At 43.3% G+C, this 13,291-nt stretch overlaps 1 protein-coding gene across 1 annotated transcript in view; it reads left to right on the top strand.

Annotated features, from left to right (window-relative positions):
- The first annotated feature begins 772 nt into the window (after positions 1–772).
- Positions 773–13,291, top strand: part of ST6GALNAC5 (ST6 N-acetylgalactosaminide alpha-2,6-sialyltransferase 5) — a 290,816-nt gene continuing 278,297 nt past the window's right edge. Inside the window, exons 1-2 of the mRNA XM_082266227.1 lie at positions 773–1,077; positions 3,795–3,995. Of these exons, the coding sequence (XP_082122353.1) occupies positions 1,063–1,077; positions 3,795–3,995 (216 nt within the window). The 5' untranslated portion in view covers positions 773–1,062. The remainder of the gene's footprint in view (positions 1,078–3,794; positions 3,996–13,291) is intronic.

Below are 13,291 nucleotides of genomic sequence, written 5' to 3'. Positions count from 1 at the left end.
TTAGTAAACGCGATAACTTTTGCGCAAACCAATCAAAATACGCTTTTTGCGATTTTTGTTACCAAAAATATGTAGCAGAATACAAATTGGCCTAAAATGTTAAAAAATTTTGATTTTTAAATTGTCTTTTTTTTTTTGAGAATGTTATAAAGCAGAAAGTGAAAAAAAATATTGTTTTTTTTTTTTTTTTTTCAGAATTGTCGCTCATAGCGCAAAAAAAAAAAAATCGCACAGGTGATCAAATACCACCAAAAGAAAGCTCTGTTTGTGGGAAAAAAAGGACGTCAATTTAGTTTGGGTACACACGACCGCGCAATTGTCCGTTAAAGTAACGCAGTGCTGAATCGCAAAATAGAGCCTGGTCAGGAAGGGGGTAAAACCTTCCGGGGCTGTATTGGGTTATGGTGCCTCTTTACGCAGCATACCTCAACGCAGGAAAACATATACACACATGCATGCACAAGTGTGAAGTGGCCCCTAATCCTTTCGCCTGCCAATATAGAGTCAGCTCTATACACATGAGAATATTAAGGGTGAGGGTTGGGGGAGATTATTTTAGCCCCTTAAGAACTTCTAAATATCTAAGATGTCCAGATCTCAGATCTTTTGGTGGGGACATTTACAACCTCTATTCTATAAAGCAGCTTTCAGTTCAGCAGTGCCGTGTCCCTTTAAAACAAAAAGCTTCCCCTGGACCAGCCGTCAGTGATGCTTTTGTGTTCTGCATCAGTGAAAGGAGCGGCGTTAGGACCCGGCGGATGCAAGCTGGCAGCAGTTGTGTAGAATCAGACACAGAGCAAGAGGGTCCAGTTTAAATCTGTCTGTAATCTCAGCAACAGCAGCTCAAGCTGAAGAGGCTGCCCTGCCTGCCCTGCCTCCCCCCCACCACCACCCCCCCTGTGCTGCCTCTCCCTGCCCTGCCTTCCCACTCAACTGCCACCCTTTTTCTCTTAAAGGAGATGTCAGAGCTTGTCTACAATGGAAGCAGCGGAGGCAGATAGGAGAGAGCCGGGCTACCTAGCTGATGAGGACGTCTGATCTTCCCTTGCTGAACAGCACAAGATGAAGACACTGCTGGTAAGTCAATTATTGCAATTATTGGTATAAGCCTGCTCAGGGATGAGGGGGGTCGGCGGGAGGGAGGCGAGTGCACCGATCATGCCGATCCCAGCTCAGCATCCTCATTGTCAAACTTTGCAAAATTTAGAGTAGGGACTTGGGGGTGCGTTTGGGGGGGGGGACCCCTGATTTCGTAGCTGGCTGAATCCCAGGAGGTAGGTATCGGACAAAAAAAAAGACAGCTGGGAAATAACTTTTTCTTTTTTTTTTTGAGTGGAAGGCACCTGTAACCTAAAATTTCCTAAATTTTGTAGCTGGCTAGCAAATTTTATCTTCATTCGTCCAACCCTTTGCCAGGGGTGTGGGTGAGTGTTGCTATGGCATGTCCAGCTGTTGAAGCCCCAGTGTGCTTCATGGTCAGTGGAACTAGATGCCATGGCGTCCTGTGCATGCTGAGCGTTGTAGTGCCACAGAGTTGCGGGTTAACAAGCTACCATATTTTCCGGCGTATAAGAGGACTGGGCGTATAAGACGACCCCGCTATTACATGATCTACCGGTAATACTTATACTTAGGTTACCTTGGAGATATTATACTCGGTGTATAAGACGACCCCCCATGTTTGGGGGATATTTTTGAGGTTGAAAAGTAGTCTTATACGCCAGAAAATACAGTAAATCGTAACAGTTTTATTATAGTTAACTTTCAGCTGAAAAGTTGGAGCAGAACGATAAGGGGATGAAGATGATGATGATGATGATGAAGAACAGAATGATTAAGGCATATGTTTGGTTGACCTGTAAACTTATCCATCACATTTGGAAATTTTATGACCCCATGTATACATAGACATTTAATAAAAATTACCATGCATAGATTTTTAACACGGTCTTTTGTTGTAAAGGTAGACGGTGTATATACGATGGTGTTAGTTGTTCTCAAACTGTTGGCGCCTAGAGAAAAGTTGGTCTCTAGGGCTATACATTTTTTTTTACACGTTTGTTTCCATTTGCCAAACTGCTCAATTCACAAAGCTTCAACACTAGGATAAGAATCTTTAATGTAATTTTCAAATCTCATTGAACTTTTTTAAAAACAAAGAATCCATATCCTGCTGCGTTACCTTTGTGAATGGAGCCTTGTGAGTGACGATGACCATTCGTACAAGATAATACATGAACAGAAGGGTCTTCAAAAAGTTCTGGAGGCTAATGGTGGGAATTGATGTTTAGCTAATGGTTCTGGAATGTGTTTCCTGCCTATGATTGGAAGATCCTGCGTTTGTATACATAAAATAAGAAAATCACTTTCAGTTGTGTGCTGAAATATTATCAGGCTCCATGGCCAGATGTTGACATGATTATGGAACTTCCCAGGGGAACTAACAATTGCCAAATCTAAAGGTGGCCACGCATGTTGATGAATGCAACTGCATTGCTTGCAACAACTGAGCTATCCGTGGGTTAACAACAACTGATAGCCATTGTCAAAGGCGATGATTTTCCAATATATTAGATACCTCAAGCAGCTGATCCCTTTCCTCCGTAGCAAAGGGAGCAAACTTTTCACTCCCTGTATCTGTACTCTGTGCAAGTTGGAGAGGAATTGCAGACAATTCCAGCAAGGGAACATGACCACCATTCTAGTCATTATAAATCTGCCTGTCTATGGCAGCTCTGAGAATTGTATCCAAATGGCAGCTATATAACCTATGACCATGGATGACTTAGGAGTCAGAAGGGGCTTTGTGACAGGTGGACAGCCAACTTGAGGTCACCTGGGGCCAGCGCAGCATAACGATGAATTGCCATTGTCTAATGTAACTTGGATTTGTTCTGGGTTGTCTATCATAATTATCTTGTGCTAGAATATTATCATCCAGAATCGGAGCTCTCCAGCTGTTGTGGAACTAAACGTCCCCCGTGTGTACTGCTATTTGGAGCCTATAGGGTTCAGGTAGGCATACCTGGGCAGATTTCTAATGCATGCACAGGTTATCGCAATAGTTTAATAATAATTGTTTTGGTTACAAAACGTATCTTTTAGAATCCATTGCACTTATTGGGGTAAACAATCTAAATAATTGGTCCTGGTAGAACATTCACCCTAATTTGACCAAGCCAATGTTTTTCTTTCTTGTGTTCCCCAGTTGTTTTCGAGTGTCAGGTTCTACCATTATTCATATAGTCAGCATTACTAAGAGTGGCAGGAGGTCCTCCATTCCCAACCAGCCACAATCGCTCTTCCCAAATCGCCCGATGTCCTGATGTGGCACAGAGGCAACCACCTTTTCTACGGCAAAAAAGGAACCGCCATGGGCGACCATGGAGATTTCCTTTAGCCACCCATTAAGACCTCTGCGTGCAACAGAGAATCCTTCCGATACTTGGAAGTCCCTATTTTGGCTCTGTAATTAACCCCTTCATGACTCAATTATCGCAAGCCATGCCTGAACCAAGATACTGGCAATCAATTATTGAGCTTACAAATATTTGGCCACGCATGAATTTCCCAGACACAATGAACTTAAAATGTGTGTCTATTAACAAGGAAGGGGGGGGGGGGGTGTTGAGAGCACAATTATGGATTTCAAACAAACGCACGCTAGGCGTAAATAAAATTTAAGGCACAGGAACAACGTTGGACACCACATGATATAATGTATAGGCTGTGGGTAAGTGCTTTGCTACCGGCTCTTTGATGGATGGTAACTGTGCCCCCCTTTCTGTCTACAGCGCCATGGGTTGGCAGTGTTGCTTGCTCTTAGCACCATGTGTACCAGTCTGGTGATCATGTACAGCAATATGAGGACTATGAAGGTACAAAGCTCGCAGCCTCCATCCTCGGCAACAGTCCGGAGCGAGGGCAAGACCAGCACCAAGGAGGACCCCCCCATCCCCATCCTGGAGGGCTACATCAGCGTCTTGGACCACAAGGTAGGCTGGGAGATAGAGTTATCCTCGGCTGGCGGTCTGCCAGATGGCATCTTATGTATGGCTCTTGTGGTGATTAATGATCCTCACTGGCACTTTTGAGCGGATGGGGAGAAGGAGGAGGGTGGGGGGGGGGGACGCATTGTCTGTATAACAACATCGATTTCATTTTTTTTTTTTAACATGCTGAGAAAACTTGTACACTTGCTGAGAGATCAGCTGCAGGTTCTAGCTGGTAATACCCTCCGCTTATCACAACTAACACATGTCATCGGACCAGCCCTGATGTGTCTGCACTAAGGGGGGGGGGGGGGGGATACGCTGTCTACGAAAGCCATTGGCCTTTTAACTGGGAGGCAAATACTGCATTAAATCTCAACATCACTGGAGCAGCCTAATCTCCCAGACAGATGAAAAAAAAAGAAAAAGAAGGGTTCTTCCCAAGCAATGTCACATTATGCTGCCTGCTTTATTTTGATCCCCCCTATCACCTCCCTCTCCGCTGACCCTCAGGGACCACCCACACTTGTGTCTGAGTTTGACAGCTTTTTGTAGCAGGGCCAGGGGAATTATGGGAGGGAATGCAAATTTCGACTTTCGCTACTTTTTTTTTTTGATACATCAGAGGTGATATTTGATTCGGCATAAAAGCAGAGGTTGTGCATATTGTAATAGCGCTCTCCTTTCTTGAATTATCGACGGCTGCGCGCAACAGTTTGCAGGCAGAAAAAGGAAATTGGATTAGTGCTTTGTTTCTTGTTCAGGACTGAATTCTGGATGCAGCAAAAAATAAAAAATAAAAAATAATGATTGCAATGGGCTGCTGAGTAAAGCAATATGGTTACATGTTGTTTTTTTATTAATGTGAAGATTGTATTTACATTTCTTATGCCTAAAGTGACACCGTTGCTTTAAAAAAAAAAAAAAAAGTGCCTGCAAAACAGCATATTTAAAGTGACACTAAGCTCTGGTTTAAAAAGAAAAATTTATATGCAAGCATTTTTAACTCAAAAAAAATCCCTTCTGTTGCTCCCCGCCTCCTCCAAATCTCCACATTCTTTTTATTTTACAAAGGAGGCCACGCCTCTGAAACGCGTCATCGTGGCAGCCGTGATGTGTGTCTCTGTCTCTCCACTCTCCTCAATTTTGCGGTCTCCTGTCAACAGGGGACCGGCATTAGCAGCTTCTGGGAGCTCCAGGCTAATATCTGGCTCATTTGGAGGTGATATCTGATCCAGATCTTGCAGCGGCCATCCAGGAGGTAGTTGTGTTGACGCAGGCATGCTCATCCTTACTGTGGATCAATGTGAGTGTGTCAAGTGAAGGTTTTAGTGTTGCTCTTAATAAACTGGATTACACTAGAGCGGGTGTGTTACTTTTGTGTTGTTAGGCTGGCCATACAGGAAGGAACCGGCCAAGATTGGAACCGGTAATGGGCAGGCTAAATGTACCAAGTTGATCGATCAACTTAGGTACAACCAGCCTGCCAGATTCCCTTGTGACAATCACTGTCTTTTCCCAGTGGGGATGGCTTCCCCCATCCGCTCCCGCCCCCCCCCCCCCCCCTGCCGAAACATTGTCTTCTCCTGTGTTGATGGGGGAGTCTAGAAAATTTCTTTCCTGCAACCCAAAGAAATTTGCTCTGTGTATGGCCGGGCCTTGCAGATCCTTTTCCAATACCCAGTGGAATTATCAGAGAGCAGGAGCACCACATTGACAAAGTAATTTAACTATGAGCAACTTTTTACCAGAATGCCTTAATGGTGTATGAAGATCTGCACATCAGCTAGTTTTTTGCATGTAGATTTTGTTTGAGGTTGGATCTTTTTGGTGTTGACCTCCTGTTAGAGGGTAACTACGTTCTTTATGGTCACAATGTATGTAGGAAGGTAGCCACCCTCCCTTGCTTACTCCAATTGCAGCGAAAGGTGGTTCTACAAAGCATTGACTCAGGGGGGCTGAATACAAATGTACACCACACTTTTCGGATATTTATAAGCCAAAAAATTTTGAAAACCATTTATCCTTTTCCTTCCACTTCACAACGTCCACTTTGTGTTGGTCTAACTCGGCCCCCAGCTACATCACTAACCTAGTCTCAAAATAAATCTTCCTCTAGGTTCCTCCCAAGACCTCCTGCTCTCTTGCTCCCTCGTCACCTCCTCCCATACCTGCCTCTAGGACTTCTCCCGAACCTCTCCCATCCTTTGGAGTTCCCTACCCCTATCTATCCATCTATCTCCAACTCTATCGACTTTTTGGTGATCCCTGAAAACCTTTCTCTTCAGAGAAGCCTATCCTGCCCCCACCTAACAACTGTTCTTTTTTTCTCTTCATCAGGTCATCCCCCACAGTATTAGCTTTTTTACTTGACCCTCCCTCTTAGATTGTAAGCTCTAACGAGCAGGCCCTCTGATTCCTCCTGTATTGAAATGTATTGTAACTGTAGTGTCTGCCCTAACATAGTAAAGCACTGCGCACTATAAAAATCCTGTATAATAATAATCAGTGGCGGCTGGTGAATTAAAATTTGGGATGGCAGCGGCAAAACCAAACCCCCCCCCCGCAGAACGGCCAGCTGGCAATCTGCTCTACCACCCCCTCCCTCCTTCCTCCCCCCTTCCGGGATGGATGGTTGGCTGCCCAGCCAGACCGCCAGAATCATTCCCTTTGCCTTCCTCGAGCGCCGCTGTGAGTCTCCTCGGCCGTATGTCCTCTCCGTCTTCCTGGCTAATGGGCAGTAAAATCACGTCTCTTTTTAGCCAATCAGGAAAGGAGTCTCGCTTCCTGATTGGCTGGGAGGAGAGTCAGTGTGATAATGGCAAATATTCATTCGCCATTGTCATACAACTGGGTGGGCTCGGGGCGCAGTGTTCTGCGTCCCAAGCCCACCCTTTTCTGAAGCCTCCGGCTCTAATCACGTGCTTCAAAAAAAAAAAATCTCCACATTGGAATCCATGTGTCCGGCGCCCTGCATGTAGATTAGGGGGCTGGGCGCACGTATAGGGGGGGCAGCGCCCCCGTGCCCCCAATGGACGGGCCGCCCCTGATAATAATATTAATAATAATAATCACATACAATTCCAATAAAATACATTTATGTGTTTGGCTGTAACATGACAAAATGTGGAAAATTTCAAGGGGTATGAATACTTTTTCAAGGCTCTGTAGGTGAAGGTGAAGGACACAACAAGGTGGTGGATGTTATTGAGAAGAGAATTTGACCATCACTGTTTTTCTGATACAAATCTTGAGGAATGTTCAAGCACATTTGTTATAGTGGAAGCTTGCTGCACAGTATAGGACACATTTTTTTGGCATGTGTTCTTGCACAGATTGGTTTATGTAGGCTGCACTATATGCACTGTTTGTTTTTTCTTTCTAATAAGGCTTCTGAAAATGTATTGGTAAAATAGAGTTTTCAAGAGTTTATATGTTTTTTTACTCTATATATGGCAATTAGGCTTCACTTGTTCATTTAATACAAAGGTGGTTTATAATGACAGGCTTCCAATTACATCATCACTGTGCAGCCAATCACAGTGAATAAATGATTGGCGTCACAATCCACAAAAAGGTTGGCACCTAATTGGACAAAATGTATCTAAAGTCCAAAATAGAATAGTAAGGCTCGGTTCACACTATTGCGATGCGGGAAGGCTGCGAATTCGCAGCCTGTTCCCGCATCGCACACGCACCCCCGGCAGTTCACACTGCCATATGCGATCCGCTGGGGGTGTCAATGTAATCTTAACGACACCCCCAGTTTGATCGCATATCGCAGTGCGATCGTGCAGTTCGCACAGGATCGGATCGCACAAGTGTGAACCGCTGTGCGATCCGATCCTGATGCGGCAGCAAAAATGCCTCCTGTGCGTCTTTGCTGCGGGTGCGGTGCGAATTTAGCCATACAAACTGTATGGCTAAACTCGCACCGCACAGCTTATCGCATGTCATGTCGGAGCAGTGCGCTCCGACATGACATGCGAACCCGGCACACGCAGTAGTGTGAACCGGGTCTAAAGGTTAGAGCAGGGGCTGGCAACCTTTCCACATTATGAGGTCGATTTATAAACAATTTACTGTGCCAATGCCCTAGGATTCACACAGCCATCGATAATAATCCTCACAACGTGTCCTATACATGTTTTTCTTATGATTGACAGCACCATCTAGTGGCCATAATGCAGTATTTTAGGAAAATTACACAATTTGGCCACTAGATGGAGCTGACAAATATAGGAAATACACATAATATACACCTTAGGCTTCATGTACACGGGCCTACATTTACCGCGGCCGCAGGAAAATGCAAAACACAGCAAAATTGCAGCATTCAAAACGTTCCTATCCTGAACTCAATTCTCCCGTGTTCAGGAGAGGGAGGTTAAAGCTCACCTAAAAGCGACAGCTCCTAAACTCTGCTAAAACACATAGGCTTTTATGGAGTTGAGTTTAGAAGCTTTGGAAAAAAAAATGTCAAAAGCTCCTAAACTCAAGTTTAGGAGCTGCCAGTGAAGACTAGTGTACATGAAGCCTTACAGTGTCAATTTACAAGCATAAGACTTCATGTACACATAGCCCTTTATGACCATTGGCTGCTGGAACCTACAAAAGGCGGCAAAATCACAGCACGATTTTGCTGTGTTTTATGGCCAGCAGTCAAAAGTTCTCCCACGTTCAGGTGAGGGAAGTTGAACCTCCTCTAACCACAGCAGCTCCTAAACGATCCTAAAAGCCTATGTGTACATCGGCACAAAGGCTTTTATGGAGTTGAGTATAGGAGCTTTGGCAACCCCCCCCCAAAAGTTCCTAAACTCAAGTTTAGGAGCTGTAGTGTACATGAAGCCTTAAACAACTGGCCTGCCAGTGAACAATAGAGTGCCTTAGCTGTATAGCTTATTTTTAATTTTTGCACTCAGAGTTGTACTGCTAATAGTAAATTAAACTCCTAATTATTCTTATATTGAGATGTGCACACATAAAACTTGTTCATATTTACAATTAATGTGCACTGAATAGTATACTGGACATCACAAATTTGTTTTTCTGGAACACTTTTCATTTATCCATTACTGTTGCATTGGATTTCATTATGTATGTATTATTGCTTTGATGCCGACATCTAGTGCCAATTCAGTTTAACAAAAATGTGTTATTTTTGCATTGTTTAATGGTACAATCTAGCTTCCCTGTATGCTGGGGCTAGTTAAAGTGATTGTAAACAATCACATTGTTACCAACCCATTTAGTTTAAAACAGAACTGAAAGGCAAAACATTTGTGTATAGATATAAAAAAAAAATTATAAATATCTTTTTTATAAGTGTTCTCAGCTGCATAAGAGCGGGGGGAGGTGAAGCAGCAGCACGCTGAGATTCCCAGTGAAAGGCTGTGCAGGTAGGGCGGATTGTCAAGACAAATCTGATCATTGAAGGACAGAAGGTTGAGTTCCGAGCACAGCTAGAGAACTGACTATGCTGTGCTGCTGTGCTCTACTGGTTAGTGTGGTCATGTTTAATAAGGAAAGCAGAGGGACTGGCAGGAACACCAGAGATTTCACATAAAGGAAGCAATACAAAGAGAACAGGATACTTTATCATACAAGTTCATGGTACAGCAGCCACATATCAGAAATATGAAACGTTGGGGTAGCAAACACTTTGATTAAGTCTCTAGATCAGTGATGGTGAACCTTGGCACCCCAGATGTTTTGGAACTACATTTCCCATGATGCTTATGCACTGTGCAATGTAGTTGAGCATCATGGAAAATGAAGTTCCAAAACATCTTGGGTGCCAAGGTTCACCATCACTGCTCTAGATCGACCCTTCCCTTCTTCTTCATGTGCCGTCAGTGATCTGCCAGCCTTCATAGCAGGCATAAGGCTGAGAAGATGATTGTTTCTTTAAACATTTATTTGGCTGGTGAACATCCCGCGCACTGCGTTATAACTAGTAACACTACGGTGCGTAACACTACATTTGCTGTGTCTTATTGGAAAGTTAAGCTGTTTGTGGAAGGTGCTTATTCATCAGGTGACCATACTGGCTGGATGGACTGAGGTCTAAAGGAGGCATGTCAATGCATAAAGTGGTGCTTAAAGCAGAACAGTTGTGATATGTCTGATCTGTAGGATGGAATTTTCAGCTGCGAACATGCTTCTGAATTATCTGTTGTAAGTTGGCTTTGAGATGGACTTAACACTGTCTTCAGATGTGAAAAAATCTGTTCACACATATATGTAGATTCAAATGTAGAAATAAATGCAAAGGTCACCTTTTTCTAACATAGGATTTTGTCTGGTATACCCACTACACTAAGGACTGGATAATGTTTACCTGTTAACGCCTGCGTAACACATGTGCAGCAGCAAAATGCAGCAAATCTGACAGCTGCTGTCAACAGCAACAGCTGATGGCACACAGTGAGCAAAAGCAGCGCTTTCAATCGGCCAACGGTCACCCCTGTCCACTGCTATTTGACTATTTGAATGTAACCTTACTGTGGGTTTTCATACACAATCCAAAAATCATCTTCCACCCAAATTGGCCTTTTAATTTAGTTTAGATTGTAAAGCCCTATGCAACCTGTTGGCGCTATATATATATACAGGTGCATCTCATAAAATTAGAATATCATTAAAAAGTTCATTTACTTCAGTAATTCAATTCAAAAAGTGGAACTCATATATTTTATATAGATGCGTTACACACAGAGTGATATATTTCAAGCATTTCTTTTTTTTTTTTTTTTAATTTCTATGATTATGGCTTACATTTAGTGAAAACCCAAAAATCACTGTCTCAGAAAAGCAGAATATTACAGAAGACCAATAAAAAAAGGATTTTTAATACAGAAATTTTGGCTTACTGAAAAGTATGTCCATGTACAGTATAGTATGCACTCAATGCTTGGTTGTGGCTCCTTTTGCATCAATGACTGCATCAATGCGTAGGGGACAAGTTTTTCTCCCCCTCTTTTTCTCTCCCCGTTTGTTTGATCAAGGGGCTCAGTTTGATCTCCACTGTTTTGAAAGCCTACAGGCAGGCTTGGAAATCGCATACTTGGTTTAAAACCAACAAACGGAAAAAATTTCAACACAATCACAGATTATAATGTTACTTGCAGTATCTAGCTAAATTACCCCTGAAAAAGATGCACACAGCTTCGAAAAGCGTTGGGTATTCTGCTGTTAATTTTCTGCATCTCTCTGTGCTGTGTTTTTCTTTTATGGAACTGTTTGCCCATTTATTTAGTTATTTATGATGTATGTTTTATATATCTTTTGTACAATAAAATGTTAATACTTTTTATCAATTTTTGTATTATTTTGAGTGCCTAAAAAGTACCAAACCCTTAGGGGATCCTTTTTTCTGTCTACTGCATTTCGGGATGTGGCACCTCCTCCAATAGGGGACTTATGTCTGTGGACTAACCATGTTCTTCAATACCAGGTTTAATGATCATGGTATTACTGTGCTTGATTGGCCAGCAAACTACGGCCCTGCAGCTGTTGCAGAACTACACATCCCATGAGGCATTGTAAAACTCTGACATTCACAGACATGGCTAGGCATGATGGGAATTGTAGTTCCTGAACAACTGCAGGGCCGTAGTTTGGGAATCTGTGGGGTATTGTCAAGAGGAAGATGAGACACCAGACCCAACAATGCAGATGAGCTCAAGGCCGCTATCAAAGCAACCTGGGCTTCCATAACACCTCAACAGTGCCACAGGCTGATCGCCTCCATGCCACGCCGCATTGATGCATTAATTCATGCAAACCTAGCCCCGAGCAAGTACTAAGTGCATACTATACTGTACAAGGACATACTTTTCTGTAAGCCAACATTTCTGTAATATAAATCCTTTAATTATTGGTCTTATGTTATATTCTAATTTTCTGAGATACAGAATTTGGGGTTTTCACTAGCTGTAAGCCATCATCATCAAAATTAAAAGAAAAAATGCTTGAAATAAATCACTCTGTGTGTAACACATCTACAGTGGGTACGGAAAGTATTCAGACCCCCTTAAATTTTTCACTCTTTGTTATATTGCAGCCATTTGCTAAAATCATTTAAGTTCATTCTTCTTCCTCATGAATGTACGCATAGCACCCCATACTGACAGAAAAACACAGAATTGTTGACATTGTTGCAGATTTATTAAAAAAGAAAAACTGAAATATCACATGGTCCTAAGTATTCAGACCCTTTGCTCAGTATTTAGTAGAAGCCCCCTTTTGATCTAATACAGCCAGGAGTCTTTTTGGGAAAGATGCAACAAGTCTTTCACACCTGGATTTGGGGATCCTCTGCCATTCCTCCTTGCAGATCCTCTCCAGTTCTGTCAGGTTGGATGGTAAATGTTGGTGGACAGCCATTTTTAGGTCTCTCCAGAGATGCTCAATTGGGTTTAAGTCAGGGCTCTGGCTGGGCCATTCAAGAACAGTCACGGAGTTGTTGTGAAGCCACTCCTTCGTTATTTTAGCTGTGTGCTTAGGGTCATTGTCTTGTTGGAAGGTAAACCTTCGGCCCAGTCTGAGGTCCAGAGCACTGTGGAGAAGGTTTTTGTACAGGATATCCCTGTACTTGGCCGCATTCATCTTTCCCTCGATTGCAACCAGTCGTCCTGTCCCTGCAGCTGAAAAACACCCCCACAGCATGATGCTGCCACCACCATGCTTCACTGTTGGGACTGTATTGGACAGGTGATGAGCAGTGCCTGGTTTTCTCCACACATACCGCTTAGAATTAAGGCCAAAAAGTTCTATTTTGGTCTCATCAGACCAGAGAATCTTATTTCTCACCATCTTGGAGTCCTTCAGGTGTTTTTTAGCAAACTCCATGCGGGCTTTCATGTGTCTTACACTGAGGAGAGGCTCACGTTGGGCCACTCTGCCATAAAGCCCCGACTGGTGGAGGGCTGCAGTGATGGTTGACTTTTTACAACTTTCTCCCATCTCCTGACTGCATCTCTGGAGCTCAGCCACATTGATCTTTGGGTTCTTCTTTACCTCTCTCACCAAGGCTCTTCTCCCCCGATAGCTCAGTTTGGCCGGACGGCCAGCTCTAGGAAGGGTTCTGGTCGTCCCAAACGTCTTCCATTTGAGGATTATGGAGGCCACTGTGCTCTTAGGAACCTTAAGTGCAGCAGAAATCTTTTTGTAACCTTGGCCAGATCTGTGCCTTGCCACAATTCTGTCTCTGAGCTCTTCAGGCAGTTCCTTTGACCTCATGATTCTCATTTGCTCTGACATGCATTGTGATCTGGAAGGTCTTATATAGACAGGTG

This window comes from Pelophylax lessonae, assembly GCF_965119305.1.
Source record: "Pelophylax lessonae genome assembly, chromosome: 8".
NCBI lineage: Eukaryota > Metazoa > Chordata > Amphibia > Anura > Ranidae > Pelophylax > Pelophylax lessonae.
The sequence above is the reverse complement of the archived record's forward strand: the minus strand, read 5'-3'. Positions and strand labels throughout refer to the sequence as shown.